A 27,233-nucleotide genomic window follows, 5' to 3' on the forward strand; every position below is an offset into this window, starting at 1 on the left:
TAGCAAAGCAGCATCCTGTAGTTTCTGGAATGCTCTTTCCTCCTCGCCATCCATCTCCTTTGTCTACTATGAATCAGTGAGGTGCTGAGGAAGAGTGGCAATAATACACTTAGGAAGACAATAGGTAATTCTCTACTCAGTCTTTCATTCTTTCTTGAGTAACTTGGGGGTAAAAATGGGATGCTATTAAAACAAAGAAACTTGGGGGACTTTAATTTGTAGATTGGAAGATGATTCAAGCCCTGACACTATGTTCAGTGACTGACTTGGTCGGATTGGTTCACCACTTTCTTTCTCAGGTTTAGCATGATGCCTGGCTCATAGTAAATGCTCAGTATTCATTTAATGGATAAATTAATAAATCCAGGGGAAATATATACCAATTGAGCCTTTTGTTCTTAGATTGCCCTGTTGAGGCAATATCTCCTCTCAGAAAAGTTATAAATTGCTGGAGAAGTCAGATAACTAAACACATTTTAAAATAAAATGTCATGAATGCTATGATAAGGGATGCACAAAGTATAATGGGAGCATCTGACAGGGGACCTAATTGTCCTGGGCAACATGTCCTTAAAAAGTAACCGTAAGCTGGCCAATGGAATATAAGTAAGGATTAGTTCAGGTAGAGAGGGGAAAAAATGGTGTAGGCAGGGGAAGCATCATTTGTGAATAATCAGTGTTGAGAAAGGGCACAGAAAGTGGTACGTTTGCAAAGCCAAGAAAAGTTAAGAGCATATGAGAGGAAAACTGGTGGGAATGTGAATAGAAGGGGTGCAGGAACCAGACCATGCATTGCAGCCTCTGTATAGATCAAGAAGTTTGAACTTCAGGGGCAGTAGACAAGCTCTGAACAATTTGTTTTAGAAAATAGCTCTGGCTGCAGCAGAATCTACTGAATGGAAACAAAACTGGAAGTTGGGAATCCATTTGTAACTTTCCAGGTTGAGAGGACTTCTATTGACTTTGCCCTGACACTATGTTCAGGGAACACATATAGGGAAGAGGCACAGGAATGCAGGTAAACTGATGTGTGTAATATATGCTAAGGAATTAGTCAGCAGTGTCTGGAGGTGGGCTGCAGGTGGCAGTAAGTAGGAGGGTTCAGAATGGTAGCCAGGCTGTTAGGGGGTCTTTGAGCCTCCAAGGGACAAAGGTCTGGGCAGGTTCTTCTAGACTGTCACATGCTATACAGAAACCTGTGCTTGCTCCTCCAATATAGTTCATCTAAAATCACATTATGATCACTGAAATTGTTATTTTTCACTCTGTTTTTACATTTTATTTGGCTTGATTCCTCTCTTTTAAGCTTCCTCTCCAGATTGTGGGCCTCTAACGTATGGCTTTATTCACTGTGGCAGAAATTACTTTTGAAGTTCCAAACCCAATTCCGGAAGTGAGATTAACAGAGATACTCTCATATGTGCCAACTCAGATGAGACTTAGATGGATTAGCTACAGTCTGGTCCTGAGCACACCTGTGCATGGCCACAAACAGTTCAGAAATAAAACCAGTTCATGGTCTGCAGCAAAGACGTTGAACTTGAGTGTTTCATTTTGGGTATTTGACACCAGGGCCAGGACTGAGAGCAACAGCCTCCTTAAATTTTACACCCTACCTACCTCACTTGCTGCATCCTAATTCTTGATCAGGTTAGCTGTTCTCAAATAGTCCATAGGAATACAGGTAGAGTTGAAATGGTATTGGTAGAGAAGTATTTTCAGGAGAATGATTTGAGTGGCTGTAACTCCAGGAGGAGGAGGTTCTCCAACCAGGGCAAGTTCACTATGAATTCACTAAGACCAAAGAAAGACTAGGGAAAAAGGTTGGAAATGAAAGGGTTTATTCTCATGGCTCAGTCTCTCCTCACTCAGAACTCTGGCTTCTCAGCTCTCTCTCCCTGCTTGACCTGGGCCACACTACCACACTGTACAGTACTCTGTGGGTGCGTCTCCAGTGACTGGTGGGAGCCTGACCATTTACCAGGAAGGGAGGAGAGGAGAGAATGGGTGCTTCCTCTCTACCCCCACCTTGGACAGGCAATCCTGTGACTGACTGATCAGCAGCTCTGCTGCTGGTAAATACTCCATGAATAAGCAAACATGCTCTTATTATATGCATTATGGGTGCTTTTAAGGCCAGGAAGGAATTCTTATCAGAAAGTTCCATTTTCTTGAAAGTGGCTAAATCCAAGTTGGTGGAACAGCACTTCTGGTGAATCTGAATCACTTAGACGAGAGAGACAGAACACTGGCAGCTGTCGTAGGAATGATTGCCTAAACTATGCTGCCATGAGAATCTGACCCCACAGCTGTGGGTGTTTGCTGGAAGTCTCCCAAAAGGCATTCTAAGGGCTCTGCCTCCACGGACTCCCTTTTATTCCTAGTGCTGCTAAGCTCAACCATTGAGCCTTTGAGTGGCACTGAGTGGTCTTTGTGATTACTTCTATGCCATTGTTAGTACCAGCCTGTCAACACCTTGAAGGGCTGAGCATTTCTTGTTTGTTCTGAAAATTACTCAATAGTAAATCCTTAATTATAAAGCAGTATGGCTTTTCAAAATGTTGAGTGATGGACTGCTGTTGTTTTATGTGGCTTTTGTGCTAAATCTTATTAGGTGTACGGCCTCCAATAAATAAATTCAAATAATGTAATTGAATCCCACTTGAGTTTGCCATTCATTATGAAATATATATCTTTATTTCCTGGCTGGTGTTATAGGCCAACACTCAAATCCCCTGGAAAAAGTAGTCACTGATGTTCCTTCATTTGGAGGATATATGGACACACATATGAAACATGTACATACACATGTCCACTTTTATATAATTGTGTCTATCCTCATGTACATCTACATCTACATAAAACCTCATGCATGGAAAGATAGACATATACACATGCACCTATATATCACACATATACACATATGCATGCATATGGATGGATATATAGAGATAGCATTAGATACACATATGCACACACACATACCCCAAATACGTCTGTGTACTGTATATGAGTCTTTTGGTTTCAAGTAATAGGAAACCCAATTCAAATAGGCCTAAACCATGAGGGAACTTACTGGTTCTCAAGAGTTCAGTTCTTTTCATTTTTCCTGCATATCCCAAAGCAAGTCCTCCTGATGTTTTCAGAATGGCTGCTAAAAATGTCCACATCCATGTACAGCAAAAAAAGAACATATTTTTAGTTGGCATCTATGGAAGAATGAGAAGCTTCTTTTTCAGAAACCCCCATATACATTTTCTCATGTCTCAATGTTTAATTGGGTTTCTAGCCCAAGTCCATTCAGATCCCTGTAACCAAAAAGATGACATGTGATGATGGCCTTAAACTAATCCCTGAAGCTGGTGGGTTGTTGGGTTGTGGGCAGTCAGTGTTAGCTTCTCTAGAAGCACACAGGGTGCATAGGAGAAAGGCAGATACTCAGAGGAAAATTAGACTTTTGTCACCAAGAGAATCCTGAAAGTTGACTGAACCTGCATGGCCCAGATTAATAAATTCCCCTGCCTCCTGGCTCCCATGCCTGCACACATATGTACAGTTGTCGGAACTGTCAATGAAAAAGATTCCACATTCTGGGCTTCATGTTTTGGCAGATTCTATTAAGAAACTGAGAGCATTGTTATAACTAATTCATTTTTGCATTTTAATTCACGAGAAGCTGCTATTACCACAGTGAGTTTATATAATTCCAGCCCAAAGCATAAAGTAGACATTTTAGATAGCCTGGGAGACCTGATAGGAAGTAAATGTACAATTGTAATTAGAATTACTGAAATATTAAGAATAGGTTGATGAGTCTCAGGAGTCAAGGACTCTGCTTGGGAAGCACTTTTGTACAATGTGCCTCTGCAGGTCAAGAGTTGAGTAGGTTTCTTGGCAAATGCAGAAAATCTAGATGAATAATCCACTGCTCAAACAACCGCAGGTGGATCTGCCCTTTGCTGCGCGTCGCCCCACCGGCCCTCCTTCACTTTGTCTTCATTTCCTTCTTCTTCCAACGATATGTTATTGCCCAAGAGGCTTCCCTGCTGGAAAAAAAGTACTTTCAAGTCGTTAAACTTTTACCTTGTTCTTTAAAAGAAAAAAAGTCATTATTGAGAGAATGTATTTATCAGCAAGTCTTCAATCCCAGTGGTTTAGCAAAGCAAACGTTTACTTCTCACTCATACCCCACTCCAAAGTGGGGTGCTTGTGGTTCATTCCATACCGTGGCACAGGGAACCAGGCTCCTTCCATCTGAGGAGTTCTGGGCCCTCAGAGTGTTCCAGCAGAGCCTCTGTATCCAGTCGGTGGATGAAAGGCAAACAGTGACATATCAGTGCAACACACCTGCTTCTGCAGGCAGGTTTCACCAGCCCGGCCTGGATGTAGTGCACATGACTTCTGTCACATTCCACTGGTCAAGACCCAGTCATACGGCTCCATCTAAATGCAAAGGTGCTGACAAATGTGGCCTAATTGTGTGCCCAGATGGAAAAGGGAACAGGATTTGGCTAATGCCTAGGAATCTTTGCTGCAGACAGAAAAATGCTTGGTTAGAACCGTACTTCTCTCCTGACACAAGTATATGGGAGCATTTTGAATGCCACGGTTTTTCCATCTCAGCATTTCATATTGGGAGGGTCAAAGTCATGACTGGGAAACATTACTGAAGCCTTATTGAACAATAGTTTTTTTTTGTAGTTAACAAAGAAAAGAGTTTCTGCAGCAATATATTTTTATTCCAGAGAACAAAGAATTAATAGTCTCTTAGCACTCCCAGGACTTCTAGAGAGAGCACATCTGTAGCCAAAAGCATAATAATGCAAGTAACTTATACTTCCCTTCAGCTTGGAAAGTGGGCAGAACCTGTTGGCGCTCATGAATGGCAGCATTTGGTCTGCTGCTCTGGGCTGCATCCTGGGAAGACTGCAGCACCTCAGAGATTACTGTGGTTTTGAGGAGGGAGTTGAACCTAAGGCTTGGATTTATAACCTTCAAGGAGGATTTCTGTGTCTCAGAAAGATTCAAAGACTTGTACCTTCAAGTCCTTGGTAGGCTTGGATAATAAAATGGACATCTTGGTAATGATCAGTATGGCCAAATCTGGGGGATGGGAAAATGCGACATCAGGCATTTAAAAAAAATATTTGTTCTTCATTAAGACCTAAAGTTTCTTGCATGGAGTGTAAGGAACTTGCATACTGACAAATTAAATTACCAGCCAGTCTTGGTAGATAGGGCCATGAAATTAGAATTCTTTTTGTACAAAGAAAATAAATTAGATAATTCTTTCTTAACCAAGATTATGATTGAAAATTCCTATGTCTTATATCCATAAGGATGTGAGTGTGGGGACTGTTAGTGGAATGAGTTCTCTGAAAGGCGAGAAGAATACAGAAGGATTGCAGGAGCAAAGGAGGGTACTAGAAAGGAGGAAGGCAGAGATTACCAGGAAATCTAAGGTCCTTGAAGTGTGGTCCATGGACCCCTGGGGCCCTTGAGACCCTTCTGGGGGAGGTCCGTGAAGTCAAAACTATTTCCATAATGATACTAAAATATTATCTGCCATTTCTCTCTCATCTCCATGAGAGTGTACAGTGGAGTTTTCCAGAGGCAACAAATAGAGTAAGAAGCAGATAGGAATATCAACTGTGTTCCCTTAAGCCAGGCTTGAAGAAAAGAAAGAGATTTGAAAAAATGTAAGTCATTCTTCTCACTAAATTTTTTTTTGATTAAGTGATTATTTTCCATAAACTATGTTATTTATGTTCATATGATTTTTTAATTTTAAATGAAGTTATAAGTAAATGCTTTTTAGCAAATATTTTTTTAATGTCAATTTTAATTTCTAGTATAGTTAATATTGATAAAAAGAACCCACACTTAAAAAAGAAAGTTATTTAGGGGCCTCAATTATTTTTAAGAGTATAAAGAGGTCCTAATACCAAATTGCTTAAGAATGCTGTGCTAGTTAATCTGATCAGAGGGGAGAAAAATTAAATTCTGCCAGTTATGGTCAAATAAGAGGATGTGGAGTGCTGAGAAGATAGATTATTCTTTCTGGAGAGAAATCATTAGGAGAGCAGTAGCAAGGAGCTAGGGGTGGCCAGTGGTGGGATAACACTTCATACAGCGATGAGTTAACCTAAAGAAACTGCAATACTGCCATCTCGTGTTCCATACAAAAACTATTTTAATATATATGTTTTTTCATTTAATTTACGATGATTGCTGCAGAGCTGAATAACTACAGGGACTCTTTAATAGTATGCCCTGCATTTTTATGTTAATTTCACTAAACATGTACGTTTAAATGTTTTAAATATCGTCTTTCATTTCCTTCTATGTTTAACCTCTCCCTTCTTAGGGCTAGGATAACTGGACCAATCTAGTTATACTTCATTCCAGCCTTGGGGTCCTGTCATTGCATGATGTAGGGTGATTTAACAGAGTCCTGGGGGAATTGAATAAGTGACTTTCCTCGCTTTGATTTTGCTTCACTATTCTCTCCACAAGCATTTAAAAAAAATGAACTTTCAGTTTTGGATCAATTTTAGATGTACGGAGGAGTTGCAAAGATATACCAGTGCGTTCCCATGTGCCCCCACCCAGCTCCCCCTACTGTCAACCTTCTGCGTACCAACGACACACGCAATGGATGGAAAAATGCCACTTTAAGGTACGTGACTGTGAAATTTCAGTAACAGAAGCTTGGGGGAGCAGGGAGGGTGGGCTGAGGCACAAAGCAGGATATTTGTAAAAAATTAGGACTGTCATCAAATCTCTCAATAGCTGAAACCAGAAGTTGAAAAACCATGAGCCAATGCCTTTAAAATTCTGAGTGAAAATTATTTCCACCATAAATTCCCATAGTTGCCCAAGTACATATCAAGTGTGGTGTCAGAATAAAGACAATTTCATGACTACAGGATTTCAAAGCACTTACCTCCCATGCCCCCTTTATCAGAAAGTTATTGCTCTTTCCCATCTTGCAAGATGGCAGTTGAAAAGGTAAGAAGCAGATAACAAGGAGAAGAGACCTGAAGCCAAGAAGCCCGGTGCAGGTGGCGAGGTTAAAAAGGTGACGTCAAGGCCAAAATGCCTAAGAGGGTGACCCACTGTAGCCGAAACCCTATCCTAGGCAGAAGAATCGGCGGGCATTTCCGATCAGCTGTGTGCTCTAGAAAGGAAGTATTCAGCAGCTAAATCCGGGACTGAGAAGGAAAAGGGAGAGAAGGTTCTTGCGACCGACACAAAACCAGCTGGTGGCGACAAGAACGGTGGCACCCAAGTGGTTAGACTTTGCAATTGCCTAGACAGGACCCCAAGCTGTGCCTCAGAGGCTGCTGAGCCACAGCAAAAAGCCCTTCAGTGAGCATGTGAGGAAACCCAGCGGGCATCACTCCTGGGGTCATTCTGATCTTCCTTACTGGGCTCCCCAGCGGCAAGAGGGTCGCTATTGAAGCAGCTGAGCAGTGTGGCTTGCTACTTGTGACTGACCTCTGATCCTCAATCCAATACCTCTGTTCAAAACACATCAGAAATTTGCCATCGCCATCTCCCCCAGAACTGACATCAGTGGTGTGAAAATCCCCAAACATCCCACCGACGCTTACTCCAAGAAGAGGCTGTGCAAGCCTGGACACCGGGCAGGCGAGACCTTAGACAGAAAGAGAAATCTGAGCTTACAGAACAGTGCAAGGTTGATCAGTAGGCTGTGGACTTGCAAACTGCCAAAAATCAAAGCCGTTCCTCAGCTCCAGGGCTGCCTCTGCTCTGTGTTTGCTCTCACAAATGGAGTTTATCCTCACAAATTGGTGTTCTAAATTTTTTACAGAGAACCTAATTAAATAACTGATCCATAAAAAAAGAAAGTTATTCAAGGATTTGCTTCTTTTGAAGGTGAGAAGAAACAAAGAGGGAGAAAGCACGGAGGTGGAGGAGGTTGGGACTGTACAGCTCTGTGTACGGCTCTGTAGTGGCCTGAAAACAAACAGCATAGAACGGAGCCTGGAAAAGGGGGTGTTTGAACAACTTGGAGATTTCTAGTAATGTCAGGGTGTTTGGGGATAAATTAATGGTAGGGACAGAGAAATCAAATGTAAAACCTAACGACTGATTAACCTCAGAGAAAATACAAAGTTGCATATAAATACAGCCTATACCACATGGCTCAGCCTTGAACCATATAGAGTCATAGTAGTATAAAAATAAAATATTTATTTTAACAGAAAGTAATCTTTTCATATTGGAGGAGGAGGAAGAGGGGAGAGAGGGAGAGGGAGAGAGAGAAGGCTAGATCTTCCACCCCATATCCAGAATTCAATAGTTATTGTCTAAAACTGAAAAAATAAATCAAAAAGCACCACTCTCAGCCTATTATTTAAACAACATGGGAGTAAGCTCCAGAAGAGAGTTGAAAATGATTAACCCTAGGGAGTGGGGATTAGGGAGTGGGAGGAATAGGCTAAGGGAAAGTTCTAGCAGGATTCTGTGACTTCTAAAACAATGTCTATGTATTTCATTAAAGGGAAAAAGATTGGATGAATAGGTGCCCTGCCAAAGCAGGGACTCGGTCAGCACCCCGGCTGGGTCCAGCTGTTAGGAGTCAGAGAGTGTCCAGAGAAGAAAAAAGAAATCTCGCCTTGTGCAAAGTGTCCTGGATTCATGTCAAGGCTGTGACCAGTCGAGTGGGATCCTTTAAACCGGCTCCCTTGTTTGTGTACACGTTTGCATGTGGAGACCTTTGGGGTGAGAGTTCATTGCCTGCACAGTTGCTGGGCTCCTCCGACCAAAGTGCACAGCCCTCCCCTTCCAGAGTGTTCTGGTCGGCCACCTTCTGGAAGCATGGCTTTCCCTGCAGGATTTGGATGGGGGGCAGCCACAGCAGCCTACCAAGTGGAAGGTAGGAGAAGCTCCCTGCCTCTTGCTAGGGCTGGGGTGGATTCCTTCGGGTGGGTTCTCTAGGAGGCAAAAAGAAAAGATGGGAAAGGATTGGCAAGTCTGTGATCGTAGAAATGAAACTGTCGTTCTCCCGGCAGGAGGCTCACATTCCCTGGTTGCTGTTCTTAGGCATGGGTGGCGGTGCTTGGGGCGGAAGTGTTTTTGGTCAGTTCAGGCTTATCTGAGAGTTTACTCTGGAGCAGCTGCTTTCATATTGGGTTCTTGAACATTTGTCATAACTCCCCCAAAAATGATACCGGTTTCTCCTATTGGCTGGATAAACCTTGGGTAAATTCCTTCAAAGGGCCCAAGAGACTTCACTGAAGGACACGTATCACTTGGGACAGGTGCCCTGTTCTATTTCTGGTGATCACCAAGCAGAGCCTAATCTAGTGTGCCATCCGTTTCCTGGGCAGCTGAGACGTGAAAGGGAATGGCAGCAAGATGGTAACTATCACGCAAAGTGGAGTTGGAGGTCTGAGTGACTATGGGCAAGTTACTCCACTTCTCTGTGTCTCTCATCTGTAAGATGGGGATAATTATGGTGTCTTACATTACTCCGAGGTTTAAATTAAGATGATGTATGTTAAATACTCAGCATTTAGTAAGTGCTCAATGTGTGGTATTTTGAGTTGTGTGTGTGTGGGGTCACAAACGATTACTGAGAATGTCTCACTATAGAGCTCCACAGTTAACCTGGCAATAAATGCACAGTCAGTTATACAAGACAACACAGTGGGTTTCAGGTTCGGCTTTCCCGGTCCTGCTCAGTCAGAACCCTTGGATAACCTTTCATGTCTGTTCCCTCCTCTCTGTTTCTCTGTATAGAGTCTTGGTGTTCCTGCACCTCTGCTGTCTTCTGGAAATAGTTGGTCCCATGCTTTTCTGCACCCAGCTTGCTGCAGCCTTAATTAAGGTCTTTATCTGTCCTTAACTGGCTATTGAGCTAACTATCAGCAGGGTTTTTTTTTTTTGAGGAGGTGGGTCTCAATCCAACATGCCTTTTCTCTTTGTCAACTCACAGAATGACTTTTATGTGTTTGCTTGTTTTCCATCTGAAAGCTCTTCCCCACCCTTTCGTTCTGGGTTTCAATCCTAGCTCAGCCCCTACTCACTGAGCTACCCTGGGCAAATAACTTAAGTCTCAGTTTCCTTAGGAAAATAGTCATGCCCACTTTGTAGGTTTGTTCTGGGGATTAAAGAAGTTAGCATGTGTAATTGGAGCACAATAGTACCCACCAAATAACAATAGTAACACTATATGGTTGTCCTTTCTCTTGGCTGTATTCTTTCCTAGGGTGTATTGACAGGAGAGTTACGTTGCCTGCTCTGTTAGTGGGAATGGTTATTTCCTCTTCAGACTGCAAATTATAATTTATTTCCTCCTTGCTTATTCTTGACTGGTTCTACCAGTAGCTGCTGGGGGAGTTACTGTTAAACTATGTCTTCCACCATTGTGCAGATCACACATGCAGGATGTCAATCTGTAGCTTTGTCAAATCAACGTGGCCTGGGATTTTAAAGCTGAGGTCACCCTGTCACTTTTTGATTTTGACACTCTTTGAACTTTGGGTTTGCTCTGGCCCTGAAACTCTACAGAGCTGTTGGAAATCACATACTCTCAGCAGAACTGAGGGCTGAACACGTATTTATAAAAAAAAAAAAAGTCTAACATTTGGTGATTTGTTATAAAAAGCATTGCCTTGTATCTCTTTCCACTGGTTTTCAAAATGCAGTCATCTGTGTAGGTATATCTGTTTGTAGAGCGCTGAATGATAGCTGGCTTACTCCGCCACCTCCCTACCCCTCTATATACGCACGCTCATCCCCCACAGAAATGGAGGTATTTTGGTTCTGCGCCTTGGAGTAGAGGCACTGTCAGGGCTTAGCAGGTGGGGCTGACCAAAAGGGGCAGGGCTGGGCTTTCTGATTACTGCGCCTCCCAACAGTGACTGCTTGGTTGCATGTATCATCAGATCTGTGGTTCTTCCTGTCTGTGTTGATATTCTTTCTGCTTCCATTCTAGCTACTTCGCCATTTATGGTTTTTAAGAAGAGTTTAACAAAGTGCTTATTGCATAAGAGTCAGCTCCATGGTACCTTGGGCCTCTTGGAGGAAAGCTAATATAAATCTAATAAATAAGTAATAAACAAGTTGTATAAGCAGGAAGAAAACCATGTGTTTTGGGTGAGTTGTAAAGAACCCTGCAAAACCTGTGAAATTGTATTTGTTAGACGAAGAGGCAGGAAAAAAACATGCAGATAACCATTGTTCACACAGAAGGGAGTCTCATGCAATATTTTAAAGTACAGAAAAATTCCCATGATTTTTAACCCTTTGTGAACTTGAGACTGCTTCTGTTTTTTGGCCAGAGGGAATGTGGACACGAAACAGCGGGTACTCGGTGGCATTTTGTTTATTTGCTCCGTAGACCCGGAGGAGCTATGAAAATGACATTTAAGACCCAGTTCTTCAATTCTTATGAGCTTATAACTCCTGATGATTTCAGGGAAGCCTCTTAAGGGGTGAACACGCTCTGCAAAACCCCACAAATCCTAAGCAAAGTGTAAAATACTCTGTGGACGCTTCCTGGTGGGATGTGAGCTTGTGGTTCTTCAGGAGGCAAAAGCCTCGGTTTTATGAAGGCTATTATTAACCTTTGATGCTGCACCGGATACCGATAGCATGTTTGGATTTTTATTTAACTTTGATTTTGGCTTTATGTTGGCAGAAATTGGGGCTGGCCTCAAAGTTTGGCCACCTATTTGTCCTGGTGTATCAAAGGTGGAATCCTAGAGTAAGATATTTGGGGTTATTTTTGCACTGAAAATGTGGTAGAGTACACAGGGCTGTGGAATTAGTTGGTTTTAGATCTGGCTTGTGGGTGATTCTATACAGGCTGTTTCTTCTCTAGTCCCTGCTAAAAACTTCTCTGGTCTACACAAACCTGAGCTAGAGACACATATTATGTACCTGTTGTTGGATGCATATTATCTACCTGCATGTTGCACAGGCCCCATGTTCCCCTAGAGCACTTCCTGTTTGCTTTCTCCACTCAATCAATTTCAGTTGCGTGTCCTGGTTCCTATTTTTTGCTGAACCCCTTGGATTAAACGTCGCAGTTTAGGACTCCATCTCTTGGCTGCTCTTCCTTGGTACTAGAACAGGGCTCACCAGAGAGCTCTGCCCTTTGTCTGGTGCACCAAAGAGAAAAGAAAAGGGAACAGACTTAACATACGGTCATTTAGGAAAAAGGAGGACGAGAAGTGAGCATTTATCTATGAAACTTCTCATAACTTAAAAATTAATATGACAGAAACCACCTTTATTTCTTTCCCCCAGTTTCAAATTGAGATCCATGAAAATCTCAATAATTAGTCCCATTTTTTGATTGTTCTAGGAAATTATGTAGGCATCACTGAAAGCATGTAAGCCTGGGCAGGGATGACATTCAAATATTCCTCAGTTGATATGCTCCCTACACCAGCCTTTCAGATGCCAGCTGTAAGCAATGGGTATAGACTAGACCAGCGTTCTCACTGACTGGCGAGAGTGGACACCAGCTGTCAATAACCGGTATGGGACCGACTCGCATCTTCACTGACCATTAAGCGTAGAGGTCAGCTGTGAACTACTGATGTCGATGAGGCTGCCACTCACATTGACCCATCAGAGTGGGGGCCGGCTGTAAATAATCACCAAAGCCACACTTATATATGTAATATATGTACCTATTGAGTGTCAGCCTTGGGCTTATGTGAGGGGGCACATCTGGAATATATCCCACTCTCTTCGTGGATGACTGGAGAGTTAAATCATCTAACTTCTTTAAACTTCAGATTTGTTACCTGCGAAATTCCTAACGTTGGTCTTTTTTGAAATTTCTTTGGGTGAATATTGGAAAACTTCGTCTTTCATTTTTTGCTTCTTTGAATCTGGGTTGGATCTCAACTTTTTCTTCTGGATTATGCATTTAGACTTTAATTCTATTTTTCAATCCCTCTATTGAATATTTAATTGGGACCACCATACTTTCAGGTTTTCAAACTCATTCTTATTCTTTTATTGCTTCCTTTTCAGGGGGCCACATTTTGTTTTTTGGATATAGTCACCCCTCCAATCTTTTTAAGAATGCTAGTTTAAAAATTAAGGTCTCTGTCTCTTTTCTCTCTTTGAGATCTTTGGGTTATTTGTTTATTTGGGTTCTTATTTTTCCTGCTATTTGGTTTTGTCATATGAATCGTGCCCCTTCATGTTTATGAATGAAAGATGATGTGGATGTCAGTAACTGAGTTAGGTTTCCTTTGAAGTTAAATAGTTCTATTTAGCTGAAGCACCAACTGCTCTGTTTATGGGGGAGAGGAACCAGTCAAGCCAGCAGGTGGATAATCCTTTATTTAATTGCCACGATGATTGCTCTGAGGCCTGCTCTGCTCCCTGCATTGGCGGATCCAGAGATTCTCTAGGGGAACTCCTATTATCCTTACACATCGTCAGTGTGTGAGTTTATGTTGCAAGTCTTTGCTTTAGGTTCTTAGACAATTCAGTTCCACTTTCGGTTTGGGGTAGTTTTTTGTTTTCAGCTCTATTGTGGATTCCTTTTTTTAAATCTGTCATTTCAATGTGGTTGTGAGGAAGAGAAATTAAGAATGTATATTCTGTTCCCCACCTTGAACTCGAGATCTTTATTAGCATGCATTGATATGAAGTATTAATCAAAGTTAGAAAGTGACTATCCTCCACCTTCTCTTTGCCATTCTCTTCTTCCTCCTCCTTCAGCCTCTGGAAATGTCCTAGTCCCACACTTCTTAGAAGGAGGATGAGGTGATATAGAATTGGTAGAGTTTCAGACAATGTAACAAGAAAAAGTATGATATTCTGACAATGTGAGGAGAGCCACAGTGGAGCAGCAGGAATATGATCAAGGGCCACATGTCTAGGCGTCTGCTTCTGAGGCCTGCTACTGTAAGCCATTTGTACTTTTCACCATTTCTTACCTCTTTTTATTCTCAGCACACATGTACCACCTTTCCAGTATCTCAGCTGGCTTCACACAAAGTGCTGTTGGCATATGTGGGTTATTATTGGTAAGCATCTGCCTGCTCATGCATCCCTTTGTGTCAGAAGTTCTGAATACAGGATGGATGCTTATCACATATGTTTAGAAAAAAAATTTGTTTGTATTATGAAAGCAATACAAGATGATTGTAGAACATTTAAAACATAAACAAGCAAGATATAAAAAATCAACCAGAGAGGTATTTTCAAACTGAGTATGTACTTCCTGCCTCTTGTTCTACATTCACAGACTTTCATGTACATAAACCCTTTTATTTTTTTGAACCTAAGAGGAATGTTCTATAGATGGTCTTGGTGTCTTAAAGACACAAATATTTTGATAATATTTGATATGTCTACCTCTTTCTTCCTCTTCCTGTGCCCTTTCTCCCTTATCTTTCTACAGTTGCACATGGATGTTACACAGAAAGCTGAATATGAGTCAATATATTTAACCTTGAAAACAAGAATCAAATAACTGCATCTCAATAATTTGTTTGGAGTATGGTTCTGTGTATTGGCCTACATATTTGTACACAAATTTTTTGTCACCACTAAGTTCATCAGTTAAGATGGGACATTTGTTTATTTGGATGAATATGTGCCAGCAATGTAGAAACAAAAGACATAACTTGTGCTGTTCCTTCCTAGGCCTGCCCATCTGGTAGGGGTTGCTTTCCAGGTAAGTTCACTGGTGCGCAAAGGTAAACGAGTCTTTAACAATTATTAGGCCATCACACGATGCCCAAGCCAGAAATATGGGACTTGTGCAGACCCTTCCTCTTATTCTCTCCTTTATTTAACCCATTATTTTTCTATCTTCTCTAAACCTCTTGGTTACAACCCTTGTCTCCATTATTACTACCTTTCCTTTAGTTCTGGAACCTGCCTGCTCTTTTCTTAAAATCTCCTTTTCTTCTCTCCACCCTTCTCTAATCTCTCCGACACACTGCTTTTAATGTGGTCTTTTAAAATCCCAGCACATCATTCCATTTCTTGAGAGAGAGCATGAACTCCGAAACCTCACAGTCTAGTTTCGAGCCCTGACTCCCTACCTACCAGGTGTGTGATCTTGGGACACATCTAGAGTTCGCCTGCCTCGGTTTCCTCATTTGTAGAAAGGGACCAGTAATAGTGCCTACCTTGGGGTTGTTGTCAATATTAAATGTGTTTATGAACATCAAATGCTTAGAACAGTGCTAGGCAAACAGTACGTGTTCAATACATTTTAACAGTCATTAAACTTTTTTTTTTTTTTGTAGATAATAATTTTTTATTGAAGGGTACTTGACACACAGTATTACATTACATTAGTTTCAGGTGTACAACACAGTGATTCAACATTTATATACCTGATAATTCTAGGTACCAGCTATCACCATACCAAGCTGTTACAATATCTTGACTATATTCATTACATCCCGGTTACTTATTTATTTTACAATTGGAAGTGTGTACTTTTTTTCTTTTTTTTTGTTTTTTTGTTTTTGTGAGGGCATCTCTCATATTTATTGATCAAATGGTTGTTAACAATAAAATTCTGTATAGGGGAGTCAATGCTCAATGCACAATCATTAATCCACCCCAAGCCTAATTTTCATCAGTCTCCAATCTTCTGAAGCATAACGAACAAGTTCTTACATGGAGAACAAATTCTTACATAGTGAATAAGTTACATGGTGAATAGTACAAGGGCAGTCATCACAGAAACTTTCAGTTTTGCTCATGCATTATGAACTATAAACAGTCAGTTCAAATATGAATACTCATTTGATTTTTATACTTGATTTATATGTGGATACCACATTTCTCTCTTTATTATTATTATTTTTAATAAAATGCTGAAGTGGTAGGTAGATACAAGATAAAGGTAGAAAACCTAGTTTAGTGTTGTAAGAGAGCAAATGTAGATGATCAGGTGTGTGCCTGTAGACTATGTGTTAATCCAAGCTAGACAAGGGCAATAAAACATCCACGTATGCAGAAGATTTCTCTCAGAACAGGGTGGGTGAGGTTCTAAGCCTCACCTCTGTTGATCCCCAGTTTCTCACCTGATGGCCCCCCTGCGACTGTGCCTGTCTTAGGTTGTTCCTCCCTTGAGGAATCTTACCTGTCTCTGGCTAACCAGTCATCTTCCGGGGCCATACAGGGAAATGTGAAGTTGGTAAGTGAGAGGGAAGCCTTATTGTTTGAAAAGGTTAGCTTTTTACATCTTTGCATATTTATGCCCTGCGACTTCTATGCCCAGTATTTGTCTTGAGGTATCTTTACCACTTGGAAGAATTATGATACTCGGTTAATTCGATATGAGGCACGAATTCTATTTAGGGGTTGTAATTAGGAAGGAAGAAGAAAAGCTATAGAAGTAGCAGGCAGAAGAAAACATGGGAAGATTGATTATTTCTTTGATATATCTTCTTGTAGAGTAACTTCAGCATGTATAGGTTTTAAACTACTAATTAAATTGCGCACACACATTAACATAATAGGAGTATAGTTACATAACCAAAGCATACGTGTAATTACCAGCCATCTCCAGTGAAACCAAGAAAACCAGTTAGGCACCTTAGGCATTTGTGAAAGCTTATCTATGATATGGTGGATATTGTCCAACTGAACTTGAACAGTCTGAGAGAAATCAGACAAATCAAAACAACCCATTCCTGGGGACTGTTCACATCCCATATGTTCTTCTAACAGTAAATAGTCTGTAGTTGTAAGATTCTGGAGCGCTACAATTTGCACTTCTCCTAATTCTTGGTTGAGTTCCAACAGTATAGATCCAGTCAAATTTGTTGTTTTACTGTATGCACAGGCCAGCTTAGATAACTCCTTCCTCATTCCCATGGCAAGTCCAGGAGCTGGTGGGATGAGTGCATCTACAGCTGTAGCAGTGCGTGGATCTTTGTTAGTGTTTTTTGATGATCATCTTCTGTCATGAGTCTTCCAGAGAGTGCCGATGCTGGAAGTTCTCTTTCATATCGTATCTTAGTTCATTTTCGGGGTAGTCCAATTAGGCTTTGATCCTCTGTATAAACACAAACAGACCCTTTGCCTACACTTTTATATGCCCTTTATACCCTTGTGTAGAACTCATTGGAGGTCACCAAATAGGAACTGCCTTTTTTTTTTTTTTGCTATCATTAATCTACACTTACATGATGAATATTATGTTTACTAGGCTCTCCCCTATACCAGGTCCCCCCTATAAACCCCTTCACAGTCACTGTCCATCAGCATAGCAATATGTTGTAGAATCACTACTTGCCTTCTCTGTGTTGTACAGCCCTCCCCTTTCTCCCACCCCCCCATTATGCATGCTAATCTTAATATCCCCCTTCTTCTTCCCCCCCTTATCCCTTCCTACCCACCCATCCTCCCCAGTCCCTTTCCCTTTGGTACCTGTTAGTCCATTCTTGAGTACTGTGATTCTGCTGCTGTTTTGTTCCTTCAGTTTTTCCTTTGTTCTTATATTCCACAGATGAGTGAAATCATTTGGTATTTCTCTTTCTCCACTTGGCTTGTTTCACTGAGCATAATACCCTCCAGCTCCATCCATGTTGCTGCAAATGGTAGGATTTGCCCTCTTCTAATGGCTGAGTAGTATTCCATTGTGTATATGTACCACTTCTTCTTTATCCATTCATCTACCGATGGACATTTAGGTTTTTTCCAATTCTTGGCTATTGGAAATAGTGCTGCGATAAACATAGGGGGGCATTGGTCTTTTTCAAACTTGATTGCTGCGTTCTTAGGGTAAATTCCTAGGAGTGCAATTCCTGGGTCAAATGGTAAGTCTGTTTTGAGCATTTTGATGTACCTCCATACTGCTTTCCACAATGGTTGAACTAATTTACATTCCCACCAGCAGTGTAGGAGGGTTCCCCTTTCTCCACAGCCTCGCCAACATTTGTTGTTCTCTGTCTTTTGGATGGCAGCCATCCTTACTGGTGTGAGGTGATACCTCATTGTAGTTTTAATTTGCATTTCTCTGATAATTAGTGATGTGGAGCATCTTTTCATGTGTCTGTTGGCCATCTGTGTTTCTTTTCTGGAGAACTGTCTGTTCAGTTCCTCTGCCCATTTTTTAACTGTGTTATTTGTTTTTTGTTTGTTGAGGTGTGTGAGCTCTTTATATATTCTGGATGTCAAGCCTTTATCGGATGTGTCATTTTCAAATCTATTCTCCCATACTGTAGGGTTCCTTTTTGTTCTATTGATGGTGTCTTTTGATGTACAGAAGCTTTTCAGCTTAATATAGTCCCACTTGTTCATTTTTGCTGTTGTTTTCCTTGCCCGGGGAGATATGTTCAAGAAGAGGTCACTCATGTTTATGTCTAAGAGGTTTTTGCCTATGTTTTCTTTCAAGAGTTTAATGGTTTCATGACTAACATTCAGGTCTTTGATCCATTTTGAGTTTACTTTTGTATATGGGGTTAGACAATGGTCCAGTTTCATTCTCCTACATGTAGCTGTCCAGTTTTGCCAGCACCATCTGCTGAAGAGACTGTCATTTCGCCATTGTATGTCCACGGCTCCTTTATCAAATATTAATTGTCCATATATGTCTGGGTTAATGTCTGGGTTCTCTAGTCTGTTCCATTGGTCTGTGGCTCTGTTCTTGTGCCAGTACCAAATTTTCTTGATTACTATGGCTTTATAGTAGAGCTTGAAGTTGGGGAGTGAGATCCCCCCTACTTTATTCTTCTTTCTCAGGATTACTTTGGCTATTCGGGGTTTTTGGTGTTTCCATATGAATTTTTGAATTATTTGTTCCAGTTCATTGAAGAATGTTGCTGGTAGTTTCATAGGGATTGCATCAAATCTGTATATTGCTTTGGGCAGGATGGCCATTTTGACGATGTTAATTCTTCCTAGCCACGAGCATGGGATGAGTTTCCATCTGTTAGTGTCCCCTTTAATTTCTCTTAAGAGTGACTTGTAGTTTTCAGAGTATAAGTCTTTCACTTCTTTGGTTAGGTTTATTTCTAGGTATTTTATTTTTTTTGATGCAATTGTGAATGGAATTGTTTTCCTGATTTCTCTTTCTGTTGGTTCATTGTTAGTGTATAGGAAAGCCACAGATTTCTGTGTGTTGATTTTGTATCCTGCAACTTTGCTGTATTCCGATATCAGTTCTAGTAGTTTTGGGGTGGAGTCTTTAGGGTTTTTTATGTACAGTATCATGTCATCTGCAAATAGTGACAGTTTAACTTCTTCTTTACCAATCTGGATTCCTTGTATTTTTTGTTTTGTCTGATTGCCGTGGCTAGGACCTCCAGTGCTATGTTAAATAGCAGTGGGGAGAGTGGGCATCCCTGTCTAGTTCCCGATCTCAGAGGAAATGCTTTCAGCTTCTCGCTGTTCAATATAATGTTGGCTGTGGGTTTATCATAGATGGCCTTTATTATGTTGAGGTACTTGCTCTCTATTCCTATTTTGCTGAGAGTTTTTATCATGAATGGATGTTGAACTTTGTCAAATGCTTTTTCAGCATCTATGGAGATGATCATGTGGTTTTTGTCTTTCTTTTTGTTGATGTGGTGGATGATGTTGATGGACTTTCAAATGTTGTACCATCCTTGCATCCCTGGGATGAATCCCACTTGGTCATGGTGTATGATCCTTTTGATGTATTTTTGAATTCAGTTTGCTAATATTTTGTTGAGTATTTTTGCATCTACGTTCATCAGGGATATTGGTCTGTATTTTTCTTTTTTGGTGGGGTCTTTGCCTGGTTTTGGTATTAGGGTGATGTTAGCTTCATAGAATGAGTTTGGGAGTATCCCCTCCTCCTCTATTTTTTGGAAAACTTTAAGGAGAATGGGTATTATGTCTTCCCTGTATGTCTGATAAAATTCCGAGGTGAATCCATCTGGCCCGGGGGTTTTGTTCTTTGGTAGTTTTTTGATTACCGCTTCAATTTCATTGCTGGTAATTGGTCTGTTTAGATTTTCTGTTTCTTTCTGGGTCAGTCTTGGAAGGTTGTATTTTTCTAGGAAGTTGTCCATTTCTCCTAGGTTTCCCAGCTTGTTAGCATATAGGTTTTCATAGTATTCTCTAATAATTCTTTGTATTTCTGTGGGGTCCATCGCGATTTTTCCTTTCTCGTTTCTAATACTGTTGATTTGTGTTGACACTGTTTTCCTCTTAATAAGTCTGAGTAGAGGCTTATCTATTTTGTTTATTTTCTTGAAGAACCAGCTCTTGGTTTCATTGATTTATGCTATTGTTTTATTCTTCTCAATTTTATTTATTTCTTCTCTGATCTTTATTATGTCCCTCCTTCTGCTGACCTTAGGCCTCATTTGTTCTTCTTTTTCCAATTTCGATAATTGTGACATTAGACCATTCATTTGGGATTGTTCTTCCTTTTTTAAATATGCTTGGATTGCAATATGCTTTCCTCTTAAGACTGCTTTTGCTGTGTCCCACAGAAGTTGGGGCTTAGTGTTGTTGTTGTCATTTGTTTCCATATATTGCTGGATCTCCATTTTGATTTGGTCATTGATCCATTGATTATTTAGGAGCTTGTTGTTAAGCCTCCATGTGTTTGTGAGCCTTTTTGTTTTCTTTGTATAATTTATTTCTAGTTTTATACCTTGTGGTCTGAAATTTGGTTGGTAGAATTTCGATATTGTGGAATTTACTGAGGCTCTTTTTGTGGCCTAGTATGTGGTCTATTCTGGAGAATGTTCCATGTGCACTGGGAAGAATGTATATCCTGTTGCTTTTTGATGTAGAGTTCTATAGATGTCTATTAGGTCCATCTGTTCTACTGTGTTGTTCAGTGCCTCTGTGTCCTTACTTATTTTCTGCCTGGTGGATCTATCCTTTGGGGTGAGTGGCGTGTTGAAGTCTCCTAAAATGAATGCATTGCAGTCTATTTCCCCCTTTAGTTCTGTTAGTATTTGTTTCACATATGCTGGTGCTCCTGCGTTGGGTGCATATATATTTAGAATGGTTATATCCTCTTGTTGGACTGAGCCCTTTATCATTATGTAGTGTCCTTCTTTATCTCTTGTTACTTTCTTTGTTTTGAAGTCTATTTTGTCTGATATTAGTACTGCAACCCCTGCTTTCTTCTCACTGTTGTTTGCCTGAAATATGTTTTTCCATCCCTTGACTTGTAGTCTGTACATGTCTTTGGGTTTGAGGTGAGTTTCTTGTAAGCAGCATATAGATAGGTCTTGCTTTTTTATCTATTCTATTTCTCTGTGTCTTTTGATTGGTGCATTCAGTCCATTAACATTTAGGGTGACTATTGAAAGATATGTACTTATTGCCATTGCAGGCTTTAAATTCGTGGTTACCAAAGGTTCAGGGTTAGCCTCTTTAGTATCTAGCTGCCTAATTTAGCTCGTTTATTGAGCTGTTGTATACACTGTCTGGAGATTCTTTTCTTCTCTCCCTTCTTATTCCTCCTCCTCCATTATTCATATGTTTGGTGTTTAGTTCTGTGCTCTTTCTAGGAGTGCTCCCATCTAGAGCAGTCCCTGTAAGATGTCCTGTAGAGGTGGTTTGTGGGAAGTAAATTCCCTCAGCTTTTGTTTGTCTGGGAATTGTTTAATCCCACTATCATATTTGAATGATAATTGTGCTGGATATAGTATCCTTGGTTCAAGGCCCTTCTGTTTCATTGCATTAAATATATCATGCCATTCTCTTCTCTCCTGTAGGATTTCTGTTGAGAAGTCTGATGTTAGCCTGATGGGTTTTCCTTTATAGGTGATCATTTTCTCTCTAGCTGCCTTTAACACTCTTTCCTTGTCCTTGATCTTTGCCATTTTAATTATTATGTGTCTTGGTGTTGTCCTCCTTGGATCCTTTCTGTTGGGGGTTCTGTGTAATTCTGTGGTCTGTTCGATTATTTCCTCCCCCAGTTTGGGGAAGTTTTCAGCAATTATTTCTTCCAAGATACTTTCCATCCCTTTTCCCCTCTCTTCTTCTTCTGGTACCCCTATAATACAGATATTGTTCCTTTTAGATTGGTCACACAGTTCTCTTAACATTGTTTCATTCCTGGAGATCCTTTTATCTCTCTCTATGTCAGCTTCTGTGTGTTCCTGTTCTCTGGTTTCAATTCCATCAATGGCCTCTTGCATCCTATCCATTCTGCTTATAAACCCTTCCAGAGTTTGTTTCATTTCTGTGATCTCCTTTCTGGCATCTGTGATCTCCCTCCGGACTTCATCCCTTATCACTTGCGTATTTCTCTGCATCTCTGTCAGCATGTTTATGATTTTTATTTTGAATTCTTTTTCAGGGAGACTGGTTAGGTCTGTCTCCTTCTCTGGTGTTGTCTCTGTGATCTTTGTCTGCCTGTAGCTTTGCCTTTTCATGGTGATAGGAATAGTCTGCAGAACTGGGACGAGTGACGGCTGGAAGGACTTCCTTCTTGTTGGTTTGTGGCCCTCCTCTCCTGGGAGAACAGCGACCTCTAGTGGCTTGTGCTGCGCAGCTGCGCGCAGACAGGGCTTTTGCTTCCTGCCCGGCTGCTATGGAGTTTATCTCCGCTGTTGCTGTGGGCGTGGCCTGGCTCGGGCAGCTACTCCAAAATGGTGGAGTCGCGTTGGAGCGGGAGCGGCTGGGAGGCTATTTATCTCCGTAAGGGGCCTCCCTGCTCCCTGTAGCCCTGGGGATTAGGGTGCCCAGAGATCCCCGGATTCCCTACCTCTGGATTAAGTGTCCCACCCTGCCCCTTTAAGACTTCCAAATAGCACCCGCCAAAACAAAACAATGACCAAAAAAAAAATTTTTTTTAATTAAAAAAAAAAAAATAAAAAATGGCTGCTCGTTCATCTTTATTCTCCGGCACCAGCCTCAGCCATCTGCTCATCAGTCTTGCTGCCCTGTTTCCCTAGTATTGGGGTCCCTATCCCTTTAAGACTTCCAAAAAGCTCTCGCCAAAACAAAACAGGAAAAAAAAAAATATGGCCAATCGCTTTTCTTATGTCCTCTGGCGCCAGGCCTCCGGTGCCCTCTCACAGTTCTTGCTGCCCTGTTTCCCTAGTATCCAGGGCCCCATGCACGCACTGTGTCTGCACTCTGGCCCGGATGTCTGGGGCTGGGTGTTCGGCAGTCCTGGGCTCCGTCTCCCTCCCGCTCTGCCTCCTCTTCTCTTGCCGGGAGCTGGGGGGAGGGGGGCGCTCATTTCCTGCCGGTCCGGGGCTTGTATCTTACCCCCTTCGCGAGGCGCTGGGTTCTCACAGGTGTGGATGTGGTCTGGATGTTGTCCTGTGTCCTCTGGTCTTTATTCTAGGAAGAGTTTTCTTTGTTATATTTTCATAGATATATGTGATTTTGGGAGGAGATTTCCACTGCTCTACTCATGCTGCCATCTTCTCAGCAGTCTCATTAAACTTTTTATATTGCTTTACCTTCGATAGAATAATTTCTGAATTTCTAGCATGGCATAAAAAATCTCTTTGTAATTTGCCTCTGACTCCACCCTGTTTCCTCTCTTGCTTCTTCTTCATTTGTATCTTATTCTTTGGCCAAAATGAAGCACATAGAATTCTTTAAATGGTCCATGACCTTCACGTACGGTTGCAGAAGGCTCTGCTCCCTCTGCTTGGATGCACAGCTGACCCTTGATGTGAACAGAGACCAGCAGGGGATAAAGATCCAGGCCTCCTAACTTCCAGGCTGGAGCTCTTTGTACTCCACTTACTGTCTCTTTCATCTTCATCCTTTTTGCTACTCTTCTGTTTGTGTTACTGTGAGTTTGGTAGAAGTGGTTAAGTGTCTGGGGTTAAGGTAGGGCAAAGGAAATACCCAAAGAGCATTTTGGTACATAAGAACAATCCTTCTTATATTAATTATTTGGAACAATATACCTTTTTGCCTGGGGGCATTTGGACATAGCTCCATGCTTGTAAAGATGACTAATAGGAGAGGTGTCGATACGGATGGTGTGAGTGGTCATCATTGGCAGCAACTGGGGCCCTGTTGATTTCCTTCTATGCTAAGTGGACCTCTGCCTTGAGGTGCCCTCAACCAGCGGAGCAGATCTTTATTGGCTTTGGACCTTTTTCAAGGTGTCTACTCTTCCTTTCATTACTGTGGATAATCAGAGTTTGATTCTAAAGTATGTAAAGGGCTTTTAAAATTGTCTGCTGTTTTAGATTATCCAGGCCACTGATCCCCCTTCCTTGGCATGGATAATTGAGAGTGGACTGGGCTGAAGAATGTTAAGCAGAACCAATTCACAAAATAAATGAGATTTTAAAAAATCCTTTACATTTTAATAATAGGAAAAAATATCAAGCTAGTTTTTTAAAAATCTAAAAGGGTCTATTATTGTATTTTGAAACTATAAATTTATTTGTTTTGAAGTTGATTCAAAATATGAAATAAATTTCTATGATGCACCCATTTTAAACCTATTTAAAACGTATGCTAATTACACTATCCACTTAATGGAGTTAGGGGAAAAATTGATAATATAGACTAGAGGTTGGACAGTTTCAGATTCAATGTCAAATCTTCCTATAACCATGTTTATGTTTCAGCTAGGTAGCAAGGAGAGGGTAGGAGTTACTTCAAATTTTGAAAATCTCTCTCTTGATAGCAGAGGCTATAATTCTTTGCTCCTAACGAGCACTAGTTGTGAAGAGAAGGGCATTTTTTGAATGTATGTATAAGATTAACAGGATTCTGATTCCTGGGAATATCTGATCTCATTCATTCTCATTTTCATGCTCTCATCTTTCCCCATGTGCCCCTGAATGCAGGAAGAAATGTATTTACATGTCACTTGACTGGGAATTTAGAGGTCATTTTCTCAAAGGAATGATGTTTTAAATAGGGGTAGACATCAAAGAATACCCTTCAGGTGTGTAAAGATATAAATAGATTTTGGGGGTTGCCTTGGAAATGAGGAACATAATCTAAGAGGCAATGATGAGCTCCTGGGCGGGTGACTCATAAACAAGGTTTTTGAAACATTACCCATTTTTACGTTGGGAATTGCCAAGCTAAGGCTTAAAGTCTCCCACAACACCCATGAATAATCATTTAAATACAGGCTTTGAGACATGGGGGAAAAGTGCATTATTTATTCTAAAGATGATAATCATCCTCTGGAGTCATTGTAGTCCATCATACAGATGCATGTTTGGGGGTCTTTGAAAGAGCAACATTTTCTCTTGATAATCTATTACTTCCTATATTTTGTAAATTATTACCTGCGTCTGGATTGTAGGCACAGATTAGGGATGCACATCAGCCATTCTGTAACTGAGCATGGGAGACTAAAGCTCTCTCATAGGGGCAAGTATCACGAAGGGCTTTGGCCACTGGCTTCTGTGTTTGTGTGAAGAATAAGACCTGGGGATGGAGGTGACAGGGACTCTAATGTATCCCCTGGTTCCCAGAATGCTAAGAACTTGGCAAATGTAAGTACACAATAAATTCATGTTGCCTCACTGATGTGATGAAATGAGAAATGATGGTTCTCAGCACAGATGTTATACAGCTGAGGCCAAACATCTCCCAGGGTCATGTCTGTACACATCATTGTACATGTGCATGTAAAGACCTGGTACAACCAAACTAAAACTATGATATAGTTGGTGTGCAGGTGGATGATGACTTTGGAGAGAAATTATACAAGAAAATTGAGGAAAGGTCTTTTTCCACATTGTACCTGGAGACCTGGGTTCCTTGGCATGAATATTAATAATTAAGTTGAATGAATATTTATTTGAATTACAACTATGTAATTCATCCCAATTAGACATTTATTTACTGTGAGTACAGAGCCTGGAGATATAAAAGGTTAATAAAATGATCTTTTGAATTCACCATTCTAGTGAGGAAGAGAGGCATATTCATGACTATGATATGATGTGACAGCTCTAACAGTAGAACAAACAAAATGCTATTATTGCTTCTTCGCCACTTGGTGACTCTTGACTCCTCTTCAGGGAATGTGGTTTTTAAAACACCCACGCATATTCCTTATTTTATAGAGGCTGGAGAGACAGAGTATGAGCAATGTCATGCAACTCATTAGTGACAGAGGAGGGACATGATGTGGCAAGGTCCACAAGAAACAAAATAACAAAGGGCAATATGGAGCTCTGAGCCAAAATGAGTGGTGCAGACACTATGTGGTTTTAAGGGAAGGGGGTAACATTCTGAGCTGTAGCATTCAGAGAAGCAGTTGCAGAGAGAGTAGATTTTTAGAGGCTAAGAAAACATTTAGAGATTCAGTTCCTTGCCTACTTAAAATCCAGAGCAAAAGGTTTTTGCTGGGTTGGAGAAAGTTAGAAAGTAGGTCTTTCCAACTGCTACAACTTTGTGGCAGTTGGCAGTTGTCGTAAATGTTGTGCCACAGTAATTGCTCAGACTCCTTCTATATTTCAGTAGAAGTGGAAGTTTAATGGTGGGACAAGCTGAAGAGTCAGGGTGAAAGACAGCAGTAGCCTTTGCATGTAGGAGGGTCTTTGAGAGGGGCAACTTGTTTGGAAGGCAATGTTTTGGTAACTTGTCTTAAAGTGCTATTTGCAAGGCAAGCATGCTGTTAATTAGAATGCATATCTATTTAAGAAGGCTCTTCTTGGGGACTGCTGTTAGAACACCCCTTTATACAGCCAACTGAAATGTAATAGAAACTATTTGTAGCTATCCTGATCAGTATTTAACATGAAAAGTCCAGAAAACTCTGTATTCAGGGAGTTTTTTTTGAGACATCTGCCAAGACTGGAGACAGACCCAGTGATTCCTGGGGGACCTTGAGGAAAGTCAATTAGTTTAGGAGTCAGAGGAACTTCAAATTCTTCTAAATGGCATTTGTTGCCATAAGAAAGTTCTGCTCTTGAATTAGCTAGCTGCTCCAAGTTCTAAGCTGGTGTTCTTTCTTAGAAAGATGCTTATGGGGTATAAATCTTTTTAAGTGCATGGCATTGTACCAATTGTTTCTTTTAAAAGAAGCCCATTAGTTTGTTATTAAGTGGCCTATTTAATAGTGTCAATAAATTCTAAAACTGGAGGCTGGGTATTGTTACTGTGAATGTTTTAATGGTCTGGATTGTCTTTGTTACATGGCCTTGGCTCATTTGACTGACCTTTGTTTGTTTTAATGGCTTGCAAAAAATCCCCCTCACTGCACAGAGTCAATACAGTGGTTTTTCATATATGTGATACAAATATGGAAAATATCTGAATATGTTAACTAATGATATTTGGATGATTAGATCAGGTCTATACAACTGAAGAGAAGTAGA

The 27,233-nt window shown here is 40.9% G+C and overlaps 1 protein-coding gene and 1 pseudogene across 1 annotated transcript in view; both read left to right on the forward strand.

Moving 5' to 3' along the window:
- Window positions 1-1,336: 1,336 nt before the first annotated feature.
- On the forward strand, window positions 1,337-7,874 carry LOC118930329 (60S ribosomal protein L6-like; annotated as a pseudogene).
- An 891-nt stretch (window positions 7,875-8,765) lies between these two features.
- LOC118930143 (cytosolic beta-glucosidase) overlaps window positions 8,766-27,233 on the forward strand; it is a 118,634-nt gene continuing 100,166 nt past the window's right edge. Inside the window, exon 1 of the mRNA XM_036921011.2 lies at window positions 8,766-8,905. Coding sequence (XP_036776906.2) covers window positions 8,848-8,905 — 58 coding nt within the window. The 5' untranslated portion in view covers window positions 8,766-8,847. The remainder of the gene's footprint in view (window positions 8,906-27,233) is intronic.

This window comes from Manis pentadactyla, chromosome 5 (assembly GCF_030020395.1).
Source record: "Manis pentadactyla isolate mManPen7 chromosome 5, mManPen7.hap1, whole genome shotgun sequence".
Lineage (NCBI taxonomy): Eukaryota > Metazoa > Chordata > Mammalia > Pholidota > Manidae > Manis > Manis pentadactyla.